The sequence below is a fragment of the Mustelus asterias genome, chromosome 6, assembly GCF_964213995.1.
Source record: "Mustelus asterias chromosome 6, sMusAst1.hap1.1, whole genome shotgun sequence".
Classification (NCBI taxonomy): Eukaryota; Metazoa; Chordata; class Chondrichthyes; order Carcharhiniformes; family Triakidae; genus Mustelus; species Mustelus asterias.
The window spans coordinates 8,754,678-8,769,252 of NC_135806.1; the positions used below are offsets into that span (position 1 = coordinate 8,754,678).

At 47.4% G+C, this 14,575-nt stretch overlaps 1 protein-coding gene across 4 annotated transcripts in view; it reads left to right on the forward strand.

Annotated features, from left to right (window-relative positions):
* The window catches only part of hsdl2 (hydroxysteroid dehydrogenase like 2), a 127,651-nt gene that overhangs the window by 54,003 nt on the left and 59,073 nt on the right, over nt 1–14,575 (forward strand). For all 4 annotated transcript variants that reach the window (XM_078214075.1, XM_078214073.1, XM_078214072.1 and 1 more), the window contains one exon: nt 14,106–14,204. In XM_078214075.1, coding sequence (XP_078070201.1) covers nt 14,106–14,204 — 99 coding nt within the window. The remainder of the gene's footprint in view (nt 1–14,105; nt 14,205–14,575) is intronic.

Consider the following 14,575-nt stretch of genomic DNA (forward strand, 5'->3'; position numbering starts at 1 on the left):
CAGGAATTCCTTCTCGGTAACTGTAGGGAGTCTGGTAAAACCGGCTTGTTTATTAGAATTCTCATACTTTTAGGCAAATCCCTCCGTGGACTTTGCTCCTCCCGAGCTGTTTAACCCCACAATTTTGGGCGGCACAGCAGCACGGTGGTTAGCACCGCTGCCTCACAGCGCCAGGGCCCCGGGTTCAATTCCAGTCTTGGCTCACTGTCTGTGCGGAGTCTGCACCTTCTCCCCGTGTCTGCGTGGGATTCCCCCCACAGTCCAAAGATGTGTTGGTTAGATGGATTGGCCATGCTAAATTGCTCCTTCCTGTTAGCAGGGTAAATACGTGGGGTTGCAACGATAGGGCTTGGGTGGGACTGTTGTCAGTGGAGGCTCGATGGGCCGAAAGGCCTCCTTCTGCACAGTCGGGATTCAATGATTCTATGATCTTCTGCGATCTTTGGGTGGCACAGTGGTTAACACTGCTGCCTCACAGCGCCAGGGACCCAGGTTCAATTTCCAGCTTGGGTCACTGTCTGTGTGAAGTTTGCACATTCTCCCCGTGTCTGCATGGGTTTCCTCTGGTGCTCCGGTGCTCCGGTTTCCTTCCACACCCAAAAATGTGGGGGTTAGGTGGATTGGCCATGCTAAATTGCCTCTTAGTGTCAGGGGGACTGGCTAGGGTAAATGCATGGGGTTATGGGGATAGGGCCTGGATGGGATTGTTGTCTGTGCAGGCTCGAAGGGCCGAATGGCCTTCTTCTGCACTGTAGGGATTTAATGATTCTATGATCTCCTGCGATCTTTGTGTTCCTCCACTCCTGACCTGTTGCGCTCCCCATCGCTCCATCACTGGGAGCCATGACACCAGCTGATGAGGTCCTGAGCTCCATGATTCCGTCCCTAACTCTCTCTGCCACTCTACCTCTTCCTTCTCATTTTAGAGCACCATTTAAAACCACCTCTTGTGACGAAGCTTTCTGCCCTAATACCCCCTATGTGACTCGATGTGCAGTTTTGTTTGAAGTGTTGAGGGCTGTTCTATTACAGTGAAGGCACTATAAGAGAGTGACTGCCCTTGGCATCAAGGTCACACTTAACTGAGTGTGGCATCAGGATCATAGAACCATAGAATCCCTACAGTTCAGCAGGGGACCATTCAGCCCATCAAGTCCACACCAACCCTCTAAAGAACATCCCAGCACCCCCTGTCCTATCCCCATAACCCTGTGCATTTATCCTGCTAATCCCCCGAACCTAAACATCTTTGGACACTATAGTGGTTAGCATTGCTGCTTCACAGCCAGAGTAAGAAGTTTAACAACACCAGGTTAAAGTCCAACAGGTTTTGTCCTGAGCCAGAGAACAGGTTCGATTCCCGGCTCGGGTCACTGCCTGTGCGGAGTCTGCACGTTCTCCCCGTGTCTGCGTGGGTTTCCTCCGGGTGCTCCGGTTTCCTCCCACAGTCTGAAAGACGTGCTGGTTAGGTGCATTGGCCGTGCTAAATTCTCCCTCAGTGTACCCGAACAGGCGCCGGAGTGTGGCGACTAGGGGGTTTTCACAGTAACTTCATTGCAATGTCAATATAAGCCTACATGTGACACTAAAAATAAACTAAAATTGACTAAACTGGAAAACAGACTTGTGGCAAATGGTTGTTTTTCAGATTCCAGCTATCATGATGCAGAGTGAAGTTTGCGACTTCCTCTTTTGCGAATCTGCGCAAAGGTCTTCGTTCGCTGATTCACATCCACTGTGGGGCCCAAATGTTGACTTATCCATGGTTTTAAAAACAAAAATAGAAGCCAATTTTTGAGAATGCCAAAAGAATGCCATCTAAATGAAGTTTGAAAAAAGGAAGGTGTCCATGCTGTAGAGTGTGCATCCTCTGCTGCTGTTTACAAAAAAGATTCAAGATGGCGCTGGAGCATGGTGACTTCTTATGAGCTGTCCCCAGCATACCCGCTAATTCTATCTTTACTCTCATTCTACGCTTTTAAAACTTAACTCTAACTCTCATAAACTCTCTAATACTGTTATGGCTGTAATACTATATTCTGCACCCTCTCCTTTCCTTTTCCCCCATGTACTCTATGAACGGTATGCTTTGTCTGTATAGCGTGCAAGAAACAATACTTTTCACTGATCCCAATACATGTGATAGTAATAAATCAAATCCTTTTCCTTCTCCCCTCTGTACTCTATGAATGGTATGTTTTGTCTGTATAGTGCGCAAGAAACAATACTTTTCACTGATCCCAATACATGTGACAATAATAAATCAAATCACTAATCACATGAGTGTTCCTTGTTGCTGCATTTTAATTTCTGATCACCATCCACCTCCACACTCAATTTACTTTTTTAAAAAAAGTTGATTTATTAGTGTCACAAGTAGGCTGTGAAAATCCCCTAGTCGCCACACTCCGGCGCCTGTTTGGGTACACAGGGAGAATTTAGCATAGCCAATACACCTAACCAGCACGTCTTTCAGACTGTCAGTGTGACAGATTTTACATTCCTCTCATTTACCTTTATTAAACAATTTCTACAATAACTTTCTCACTGAATTTATTAAAAACAAGGTTCTTATTTCCTTTGACCATTAACATGTGCGAAATTTTAGAAAGGATGGAACCTACCACAGTGGCACAGTGGTTAGCACTGCTGCCTCACAGTGCCAGGGACCTGGGTTCGATTCCCGGCTTGGGTCACTGTCTGAGTGGAGTCTGCACATTCTCCCCGTGTCTGCGTGGGTTTCCTCCGGGTGTTCTGGTTTCCTCTCTCAGTCCAAAGATGTGCAGGTTAGGTTGATTGGCCATGCTAATTGACCCTAGTGTCAGGGGGACTAGCTAGGATAAATGCATGGGATTATGGGGATAGGGCCTGGCTGGGACTGTGGTCGGTGCAGACACAATGGGCTGAATGGCCTCCTTCTGCACTGCAGCTTCTATGAATCTACCTGTTTGGCTCTCACTGAGAAGTATGTTCATTGTTCGGGGTTTTGTGAGAACGTAACACCCACGAGTGGCTGGCGGGACCTGACTGCACACGAGTGATTAGGAAGAGGGATAACCGAGCCACATCTTGAAACTTGCAGATGACACGGAACCCAGAAGTGTAGAAGTCAGTGAAGAGATAACTGACTTCAAGAGGCCGTGGGCGGGTGAAATTCAGTGGAGAGGAGTGTGCGATGATGCGTTTCGCTGGGAAGATGAGAAACAATTCTGGCTAAATGGTATAATTTCAAAGCCAATGCAAGAAATGAGTGAGCTGGGGTTGTTTTTGCACAAATCTTTCAGGTTGGCAGAACAACTTCAGAGGCCATTAATCCAGTAAATGGAATCCTGGGCTTTATATAGGGGTACAAAATCCTTGACTGAACCCACATAAAGCACCAGTTTGGTCCCCGCTAGTGGCCGCCCAGGACTGGACACACACACTTCAGAAAGGTCGGGAAGAACATAAGAACTAGGAGCAGGAGTAGGCCATAGAAAATAGAACCATAGAAAATTACAGCTCAGAAACAGGCCTTTTGGCCCTTCTAGTCTGTGCCGAACCATTTTATGCCTAGTCCCACTGACCTGCACTTGGACCATATCCCTCCACACCCCTCTCATCCATGAACTCGTCCAAGTTTTTCTTAAATGTTAAAAGCATTTACCACTTTATCCGGCAGCTCATTCCACACTCCCACTACTCTCTGCGTGAAGAAGCCCCCCCTAATATTTCCTTTAAACTTTTCTCCTTTCACCCTTAACCCATGCCCTCTGGTTTTTTTCTCCACAGCCTCAGTGGAAAAAGCCTGCTTGCATTCACTCTATCTATACCCATCAAAATCTTATACACCTCTATCAAATCTCCCCTCATTCTTCTACGCTCCAGGGAATAAAGTCCCAACCTATTCAATCTCTCTCTCTAACTCAGCTTCTCAAGTCCCGGCAACATCCTTGTGAACCTTCTCTGCACTCTTTCAACCTTATTTACATCCTTCCTGTAACTAGGTGACCAAAACTGTACACAGTACTCTAAATTCGGCCTCACCAATGCCTTATATAACCTTACCATAACACTCCAACTTTAATACTCAATACTCCGATTTATAAAGGCCAATGTACCAAAGGCCATCTAGCCCCTCAAGCCTGCTCCGCCATTCAATAAGATCATGGCTGATCTGATAGTGGGTTCAGTTCCACTTCCCCGCCCGCTCCCCATAACCCTTAATTCCCTTAATGGTTAAAAATCTATCTATCTGTGACTTAAACACATTTAACGAGGTAGCCTCTACTGCTTCATTGGGCAGAGAATTCCAAAGATTCACTACCCTCTGGGAGAAGAAGTTCCTCCTCAACTCTGTTCTAAATTGACTCCCCCGTATTTTGAGGCTATGCCCCCTAGTTCTTGTTTCCATTGTAGGTGGAAATAACCTTACTGCCTCTACCCTGTCTAGCCCCTTCATTATCTTATATGTCTCTATAAGATCTCCCCTCAACCTTCTAAACTCCAGTGAGTACAGGCCCAGTCTGCTCAATCTCTCCTCATAAGCTAACCCCCTCATCTCTGGAATCAACCTGGTGAACCTTCTCTGTACCCCGTCCAAAGCTAATATATCCTTTCTTAAATAAGGGGACCAAAATTGTACACAGTACTCTACGTGCGGCCTCACCAGTACCCTGTACAGTTGCAGCATGACCTCCCTGCTTTTATACTCCATCCCTCTCGCGATAAAGGCCAGCATCCCATTTGCCTTCTTGATTACCTGCTGCACCTGCAAACTGAGTTTTTGTGGTTCCAGAGGTTACACTCACACAGATTGGAGAAGTTGGGGCTGTTCTCCTCGGAGCAGGGAAATCCAGAAGGAGATTTAATCGTGGTGTTTGGAGCCATGCAGCATTCAGATGGAGTTAGTGAAGAGAAATTAGTGTTTGAACATTTTTAAGGCAGAGGTGGATAAATTCTTGGTAAGAGTGGAAGGGGGACGGCGATCGAGGGGCTGAATGGCCTGCTCCTCGTTTCTATATTTCTATTTTATACTCTTCCCAAAGGCTGAAGGATTGTTAGCCAGAGGCAACAGGTTGAGGTTGATCGACAAACTTAACCACTGGCAGCATGAGGAAAAACTCTTTAGTGGAACATTGGTTGGGGTTTGGAATGCACTGCCTGAATGGGTGCTGGACACTGATTCAATGGTAGCTTTCAAAAAGCAATTGGATAAATACTTGAGGGAGTAAAAATTGCAAGGATGCAGAGCAAGAGCAGGGGACCAGTCTTGACTTTATGGGATGAATGACCATCTACTAGACTGTGATTGTATTAAGATTTAGTCATTTCCATGAAGTGTACCACATCCCTTGTGTAACCGAGGTTTGCATATATTTTCTTTTTAAGTCACAGAATTATAGAATCCCTACAGCGCAGAAGAGGCCAGTCGGTCCATCGAGTCTGCACTGACCCACTGACAGAGTATCTTACCCAGGCCCTCTCCCCTGCCTAATCCCCTTAACCCCACACATTTACCATGGCTAATCCTTCTATCCTACACCTCTTGGGACACTAAGGGACAATTTATCATGGCCAATCTACCTAACCTTTCGGAGTGTGGGCATAAACCGGAGCACCTGGAGGAAACCCATGCAGACACGGGGAGAATGTGCAAACTCCACACAGGCAGTGACCCGAGGCCGGAATTGAACCCGGGTCCCACGAGCTGTGAGGCAGCAGTGCTAACCAATGTGCTACTGTGCTGCCCCTGGTTCATTCCCTGCATTTGACTTGATCTGGTATTTTCCTTTTGATGCTGAAAAGCAGTAGCATTCAGCCCTTGACAGGTGTCCCACGTGTTGCAGGAGGTGCCTTTCATGACAGCCCCTGTTGCTAGAGCCATCAGCTTGGAATTGGAACCTGTGTAATAGATAGAAACGCTAGCCAATTTTCTTGTCTTGTGTTCAAGCGAATCTGAATGGATCAGGTAGTTTATGCTTGTCCTTTGGATCAGCATGGAAGCTGAGGTGTATTTTTAGCCAGTTACTAGGATACCGATGACCAGATGATGTATGCCAACTCATTGGCAGCTCAAACACATGTTTAACCATGAAAATTAATCAGTTCCCGTTTCAATATTTGAATAGGCTCCTAATTAATATTTGCAAAGGTTGCACTGTGGATCTGTATCTGCGATTTGGATGAATTTGGGTTACTGTTTGCTAGCTATCTCGATCTGTCCACAGCCACTATTTTTAGTCACAAATGTATTATTTAAACACCATATTTTGGAGAGTATAATTGATAAACCAGACGAAGCATTTTGTAAAATTTATAATTTAGACTCCCAATACGATTTTAGCCTGAAAGTACCCTGGACTCTCAGGGCTGGTACCTAATCAGTGTTGTTCTGATGTCCTAGAATCCCTACAGTGCAGAAGGAGGCCATTTGGCCCATTGAGCCTGCACAGACAACAATCCCACCCAGGCCCTATCCCATAACCCCACCTATTTACACGGCTAGTCCCCCTGACTGTAAGGCACAATTTAGCACAGCCAATGCACCTAATCTTTGGAGTGTGGGAGGAAACCGGAGCACCCGGAGGAAACACACGCAGACAGGGGGAGAACGTGCAGACTCCACACACACAGTGACCCAAGGCCAGAATCGAACCCGGGTCCCTGGCGCTGTGAGGCAGCAGTGCTAACCACTGTGCCACCCTGGTCCATTCCTTGCATTAGCCTTGACCTGGTATTTTCTGCTAGCCCCCAGTGAACGCTACAATTAGACTGTCCGGCCCTGAGGTTATGAAGTGAAGTGTTGATTTGGAGTCCTCCCACCAATGCTGATCTCTATACAGAGAAACCAGCTGGAAAACTGCATCCAATGAGGACTGGTGGATTCTTTGTCGTGCTGTCCTCCAAAATCTTGTCCAGAGAGTCACGATAAAACACATGGAAGGGTTTGAAGTTGTAATACTTCCCTAATCAATAACCATTAAACATACCACAAAAGTTAGGGTTCGCTCATTTTAAATGGTGTGCTAAATCTTAATTATGGCTGGACAACCTCTCTGACTCTGAAAATTTACTTTTATGTTAATATTGGTGATTTACTCATCAGTGTCCTTTGGAAATTGTGCTGCTTTTGATTTGATTTATTATTATCACATGTATTAGTATGCAGTGAAAAGTATTGTTTCTTGTACACTATACAGACAAAGCATACCGTTCATAGAGAAGGAAAGGAGAGAATGGAAAATGTAGTGTTACAGTCATAGCTAGGGTGTAGAGAAAGGTCGACTTAATGCAAGGTAAGTCCATTCAAAAGTCTGACAGCAGCAAGGAAGAAGCTGTTCTTGAGTCAGTTGGTACGTGACCTCAGACTTTTGCATCTTTTTCCCGATGAAAGAAGGGGGGAGAGAGCATTTTTTAAAAATTTGATTTATTATTGTCACATGTATTAACATACAGTGAAAAGTATTGTTTCTTGCGCGCTATACAGACAAAGAAGAAGGTGGAAGAGAGAATGTCCGAGGTGCGTGGCATCCTTAATTATGCTGGCTGCTTTGCCGAGGCAGCGGGAAGTGTAGACAGAGTCAATGGATGGGAGGCTGGTTTGCGTGATGGATTGGGCTACATTCATGACCTTTTGCAGTTTCTTGTGGTCTTGGGCAGAGCAGGAGCCAGACCAAGCTGTGATACAACCAGAAAGAATGCTTTCTATGGTTAGGGGTACATGGGGTCCTTGATTATGCTGGCTTATTGTCCTTTGATTATTTTTCTGTGGCAAGGTTACTGGAAGATCATGGATGTCTGTAAAAGCTGGATCCCAGCAAGGGGTCATTGGTCCAGAGCTTACTATCAGTCGCAAATAAAGAGTGTTTGCACTTGTCCCCACAGACTTCCTTTTGCACTGGAACTTGGCAATGATTCAAACACCATTTGGGTATGGCATCTTCTATAGGGTATATGGGCCCTGTGTCAACGGGGCTTGTCTTAACCAGTCAGATGGTAAAATCCTGACTGAGATGGGCAGAGTCTAAACCCGGAGATGGCAGAATGTTTAATTTGATGCCAAGTCAAAAAGAAAGTAAAATCAAGAGAGGGTGCAGAAAATAGGATTAAGGGAAAGAAGGATAAAAGCCAGAAAGAAAAATATTTAGAAGAAAAATTTTTTTGAAAAATCTCCAACAATGATTCAAATCTGAAGGAATGAGACTTATAAAAGTAACTTTTCAGGTCCAGAGAGGTTAACTGGCCATAATTAAGACTTATCACACCATTGAAATGGGCAAATGCAAAAGTCTATGGTGTGTTTAATGGTTATCTATCAGATAAGTATTACAATGTTCCACCCTTCCATGTGTTGTATTGGTAAGTTTCTGGACAAGGTACAGCTGTATCTTAGATTTGTGGGAGAATCCAGAATTTGGGGGCACTGTTTCAGAATGAGGGATCTTCTATTTAAATTGGAGACGAGGAGGCTTTTCTTCTATCAGTGGGGCCGTCATCTTTGGAAATCCTTTTCCCCAGAGAGCACTGGAGGCCGGGCTTGAATATAGTCAAGGTGGAATGAGACAGATTTTAGATTGATTGGAACAAAGCAGGTAAGACCCATCACACGTCAGTGCCCTTGAATGATGCAGTTTTACTCAACATTATTGTGAAACAGTTTGCCCTCAAGTTCTCCCAACCCGCTGCGCTGCTCGAACAGGTGGGGGTGGGGTGGGGGCGGGATAGGGCAGGGACAGTCAGGGAGATTGGGGCTGGCAGGGGGGATGGGGTGGAGACATCGAGGCTGGCCCAGGGATGTCTGGGAAGCCAGCAATACGGCGTTGGGGGGAGGTCATAAGGTCAGCGATGGAGGGTTGCGGGGAAGGCCAGCGGTCGGGAGGCCGCTGCGCGGGGGGAGGGGCGTGGGGGGGCAGGCACTGTACATGCGCCAATCCCTGCTCTGACAGATCAGCACATGCACATTGGCCCACTCAGCGCTATGCTACCTGCCTGTTGGGCGGGAATAGGCCTTGCCCCCTGATTTTCACTGAATCACGCTGAGGTACTCTGTGATGCAGAGAGCGATGGCGATTCAATCTGGAAATCAAGCTTAAAAAAACTGGTGGGATTTACTCCCATTTCCCGCACGTTAGAACTGAGAATCCAGGCCAACCTCTCTGACCAAGCTTTTGGTCACGTGACTTAATTTCCCCTTATCTGCCACATGTCAAATCTCCCTGTGAAGCATCTTGGGATATTTTGCCACTTCAGTGACACCATCTAATTGTGAGTTGCTTTCAAATTCCAAAGAAAGGCTTTAACAGTCAGACCAGCACACAATAAAACCTGCAGGAGCCAGAGATAGACCTGGCAGGGAGATGGTGGCGCAGTGGTATTGTCACTGGACTAATAATAATCCAGAGACCCCGCCTCATAGTCTGGGGGCATGGATTTCAAATCCCATCATGGCAGTGGGTGGAATTCAAATTTATAGCACCATAGAATCCCTACGGTGCCATTCAACCCGTCAGGTTTCCCATCGAGGCTCTAAAAGAGCATCTTACCCAGGCAAACCTCCACACTGTGCATCACCCCCCACCCGCCCACAGCCCACCATCCCCCTCCACCACACCACCGCCCCCCCCTCCTCCACCCCCCCAACCCCCCACAGCCCACCATCCCCCTCCACCACACCACTGCCCCCCCCCCCTCCACCCCCCCCCCCCACAGCTCACCATCCCCCTCCACCACACCACCGCCCCCCCCTCCACCCCCCCCCCACAGCCCACCATCCCCCTCCACCACACCACCGCCCCCCCTCCTCCACCCCCCCAACCCCCCACAGCCCACCATCCCCCTCCACCACACCACCGCCCCCCCTCCTCCACCCCCCCCCCAACCCCCCACAGCCCACCATCCTCCTCCACCCCCCACAGCCCATCATCCCCCTCCACCACACCACCGCCCCCCCTCCTCCACCCCCCCCAACCCCCCACAGCCCACCATCCCCCTCCACCACACCACCGCCCCCCCCTCCTCCACCCCCCCAACCCCCCACAGCCCACCATCCCCCTCCACCACACCATCCCCCCCCCTCCACCACACCACCGACCCCCCTCCTCCACCCCCCCAACCCCCCACAGCCCACCATCCCCCTCCACCACACCACCGCCCCCCCCTCCTCCACCCCCCCCCCCAACCCCCCACAGCCCGCCATACACCCCCCCCACCCCCACGCCCCCTCCTCCGGGTGCTCCATAGTCCAAAGATGTGCGGGTCAGGTGGATTGGCCATGTTAAATTGCCCCTTAGTGTCAGGGGGACTAGTTAGGGTAAATACATGGGGTTGTTTGGATAGGGCCTGGGGTGGGATTGTGGTCAGTGCAGGCTTAATGGGCTGAATGGCCTCCTTCTGCACTGTAGGGATTCTATGATTCAATAACGAAGCTCAAACTCCATGAAGCCCACTGGGAGATCTGTCGATGATCTCCTGTGACATTTCGTGGCCATCATAACACTCTACATAAGATGCAAATAGGGAAATCCATTCTACAATTCTTTCAGCAGTCACTGAGTATAATTTGACTCCCTCCCAACTCCCCTCTCTCTCTCCGAATGGAATCTGACTGCTCTGTGTTCTCATTTTGGTTTTGTAAATATGTCATTGTTCATCCAATTGGGAACTAATGTGACCACAACTTTCTGCGGACTCTGCTCTGTTCCCACTTATAGTAAATTCTATTAACATAGGCAAAGAGATTTAAAATTCCAAACTTTGAATGTTGTTTGTGCAAACCTAAAACAACCAGGAGGCAAAGCAGTGACTCCCTGTTGGGGTTGACATTTATTGGCGAATGATTTGACCTGTCATGCTGCTGGTCTTTGAGATTCCGCAAAGCCCTGTTTGTGATTATTCCTTGTACTGGGTAACTGGAGAATCTTCTACACATTCTTTCCTTCAGTTGTTGCGTTTTGATTCCTCTCATATCTTTTTTTTATTCATTCGGGGGACATCGCTGGCTGGGCCAGCATTTATTGCCTATCCCAAGGGCAGTTGGGAGTCAACCACATTGCTGTGGCTCTGGAGTCACATGTAGGCCAGACCAGGTAAGGACGGCAGATTTCCTTCCCTAAAGGACATCAGTGAACCAGATGGGTTTTTCGACAATCGACAATGGTTTCATGGTCATCAGTAGATTCTTAATTCCAGAAATTTTTTATTGAATTCAAATTCCACCATCTGCCGTGGTGGGATTCGAACCCGGATCCCCAGAACATTAGCTGAGTTTCTGGATTAACAGTCCAGCAATAATACCTCTAGGCCATTGCCTCCCTACGCTTCTTGGTCTCTCCTTCCACTGGTACACCGTACCAGTTACCCAAGACCAGTCCATTTTGCTGAATCGTGGTTGCCTCTTCACCTGCCCTCCGTCCTCTGATTACACCTATCAGAAGCACGCACGCTGACACTTGCTCCTGAACAGCGCTGATATCAATGCCCTCTCTGCAAGTCTCTCCAAAACTAAATGTTGGGTTTGTGCGCGATATCTGCACAGTCTATAAAGTCAATAAAAGCAAAATACTGCAGATGCTGGAATCTGAAACAAAAACAGAAAATGCTGGAAAATCTCAGCAGGTCTGACAGCATCTGTGGGGAGAGACTAGAGCCTTGTAGGGTCATCTAGACTTGAAACATTGGCTCTATTCTCTACCCACAGATGCTGTCAGACCTGCTGAGAATTTTCCAGCATTTTCGATATTGTTCCACGACAGGACCTTCGATCGAAAAGTTGGGCTTCTTATTGTCTCAAAGCAGGCTCATGCCTCTCATGTCACTGCTCTGTTCAATTGTTTCAAAGCTCTGTGTTTGATTATGTGTGTCTGGTAACTGATCTATGCTCACTATGCTTGATTGCTTGAGCTTGGGTGTTTACTCTGAGCAAAGTAGGCAGACACCAAAGAAGCATACTGGAAGCTGAGCTACATGAGTGCAGACATTTTGTGATTACAGAGATATTTTAAAATTCTTGTAAATAAACCTTTTGCACACTTACAAACTAAGTGTCACATCTGCATTGCGATATATAAAATAGGCAATAATCACAATTAGAAATTATTTACAGCACAGAATGAGGCCATTCAGCCCATTCCAGCTTCCTCCCACTCTTTTTCTTCTAGCCCATCAATAGGTGCTCCCACTCCTGCCTTTCTCATAGAACCTGAATTTTCCATATTCACATTTCGGTTTCTGTTCCCCACCTGACATTCTCTTTACTTTTCTTCCCCTCTGCTCCCTTTTAGGATGATGTGGAGATGCCGGTGTTGGACTGGGGTAAACACAGTAAGAAGTTTAACAACACCAGGTTAAAGTCCAACAGGTTTATTTGGTAGCAAAAGCCACACAAGCTTTCGGAGCCCCAACCCCTTCTTTGACTATGCTCAAAAGTACATCATTGATAATGAAGTGCTTTGGGTTGCGCTGAGGTTGTGAAGGTTGCTATATAAATCCAAATCTTTCCTTTTGTAGCTTACTTCAGGGAGTGTTCCTCACAGCAAGGAGTAGTTTAGATTGTTCACTTATTAAAGTTTATGGATGTCCCCCTTTTAGGATGACATTTCTGGAACTAGATTCCCATCCGCCCTCCACATCCTGTTCAGTCGGCGAGTATCTGGTCTCAGTGCGCCAACTGCCCAGACAGAGGCTCCTGAAGTCAGGGTCTTGCCTTGGTGAGAAACTGACAGTGCAGATTCATGCACTTTGACCTTTGTGCCAGGCATGGCTCAGTGTGCAGCACATTCACCCCGAGTCAGGAGACCCTGGGTTCAATCCCCACTCAGAAATCGAGGCTGATGCTTCATTGCAGTACTGAGGGAGTGCAGCACTGCCGAAGATGCTTTCTCTCAAAAGAACTGTTAAGCCAAAGGCTCCCTCAAGTGAACGTTAAAAAAACCCCATGCCATGATTTCAAAGAGGGGTGGCACAGTGGTTAGCACTGCTGCCTCACAGCGCCAGCGACCCGGGTTCAATTCCCGGCTGGAGTCACTGTCTGTGCGGAGTCTGCATGTTCTCCCCGTGTCTGCGTGGGTTTCCTCCGGGTGCTCCAGTTTCCTCCCACAGTCTGAAAGATGTGCCGGTCAGGTGCATTGGCCGTGCTAAATTCTCCCTCAGTGTTACCGAACAGGCGCCGGAGTGTGGCGACTGGGGGATTTTCACAGTAACTTCATTGCAGTGTTAATGTAAGCCTTACTTGTGATAATAATAAATAAACTTTAAACTTCTCCTCAATGTCCTTGCAAATGTTTACATCTCAGCCAACATCTGGGGATCCTGCTGTGCACAAGCTGGTCACCGTTTCCTACAGTGACTATGCTCAAAAGTACATCATTGGTAATAAAGTGCTTTGGGGTGCGCTGAGGTTGTGAAGGTTGCTATATAAATGCAAATCTTTCCTTTTGTAGCTTACTTCAGGGAGTGCTCCTCACAGCAAGGAGTAGTTTAGATTGTTCACTTATTAAAGTTTATGGATGTCGCTGCTTTTAATTGGCCGTCAGAGATAAAGAAAATAAATTACCCCAGTGTTTACTGATGACAATGATCCGTAAATCTTAGATAAATGACACAAGTGCCACTATTCAGTGCGAGTCCATGTCTGGGCGATTCCTGCAACCAAGCCAAATAGACAAGTTATTGGTTCTGAATTTGACAGCGAATGTACATTTTTGCTCAGTAACGTTAGTACAGTATTTCTCCTCTAATGCAGGCTGAACCCTTCACAGGCGGTCCCTTTGTCATCCAAACTATAAAACAGGATCCTTTCATTGCCTTGTTGTCATCTGCCTGTTTAAATAGGAAGGTGCTGCCAGTGACATTTGTGTGAATGGCTCAATACAGTTAGCTGATGTATGTTGACTGGCCCATAATGGCTTGTTCGTCAGCAACGCCAACCTACCTCTGCTTTAGAAATCAGACAAATGTGTTTTGTCTTTGCAGTTTTGTCTCTCTGTTTTGTTTGGCTGAAAAATAGCCTTTGTGATGGACGTGGCTATCACTCGATCCCGTCCGGGTGAAGAAAGCAGATACAGCGTCTCTTTCTTTTGTCTGCGGGCATTGTTAATTTTTTTTCTTTCTCTTCACACTTTTTTCAGTTGAAGCTGCCGGCGGAAAGGCTTTGCCCTGTGTTGTCGATGTACGAAATGAGGAGCAAATCAGCAAGGCAGTGGAGAACGCAGTAAAGACCTTTGGAGGTACAGTGACCATCCGGGGCATGGAGGCGGAGTGATGGCTTTCACCTGCGAGCAACTGAGACGCTGATAAGATGGGGGTGGAGTGGAATGCGCTGGAAGTGTGGCGGAGGCAGGTTCAACCGAGGCATTCGGGAGGGCATTAGATGCGCAGGGGTACAGGGGGAAAAGGCAGGGGAATGGCACTAAGTAATGATGCTCATTTGGAGAGCCAGTACAAACACGTTGGGCCGAATGGCGTCCTTCTGCGCCGTTACAGTTCTGGGTGGTAATTTGATCACCTGGTAGCTGATTCGTTCTTAGGCTGGGCGAAGTTGGCAAATAGACATCATTCAGCAAGAGTCATCTCACTAGGGCAGAGTTTCCAAAACACA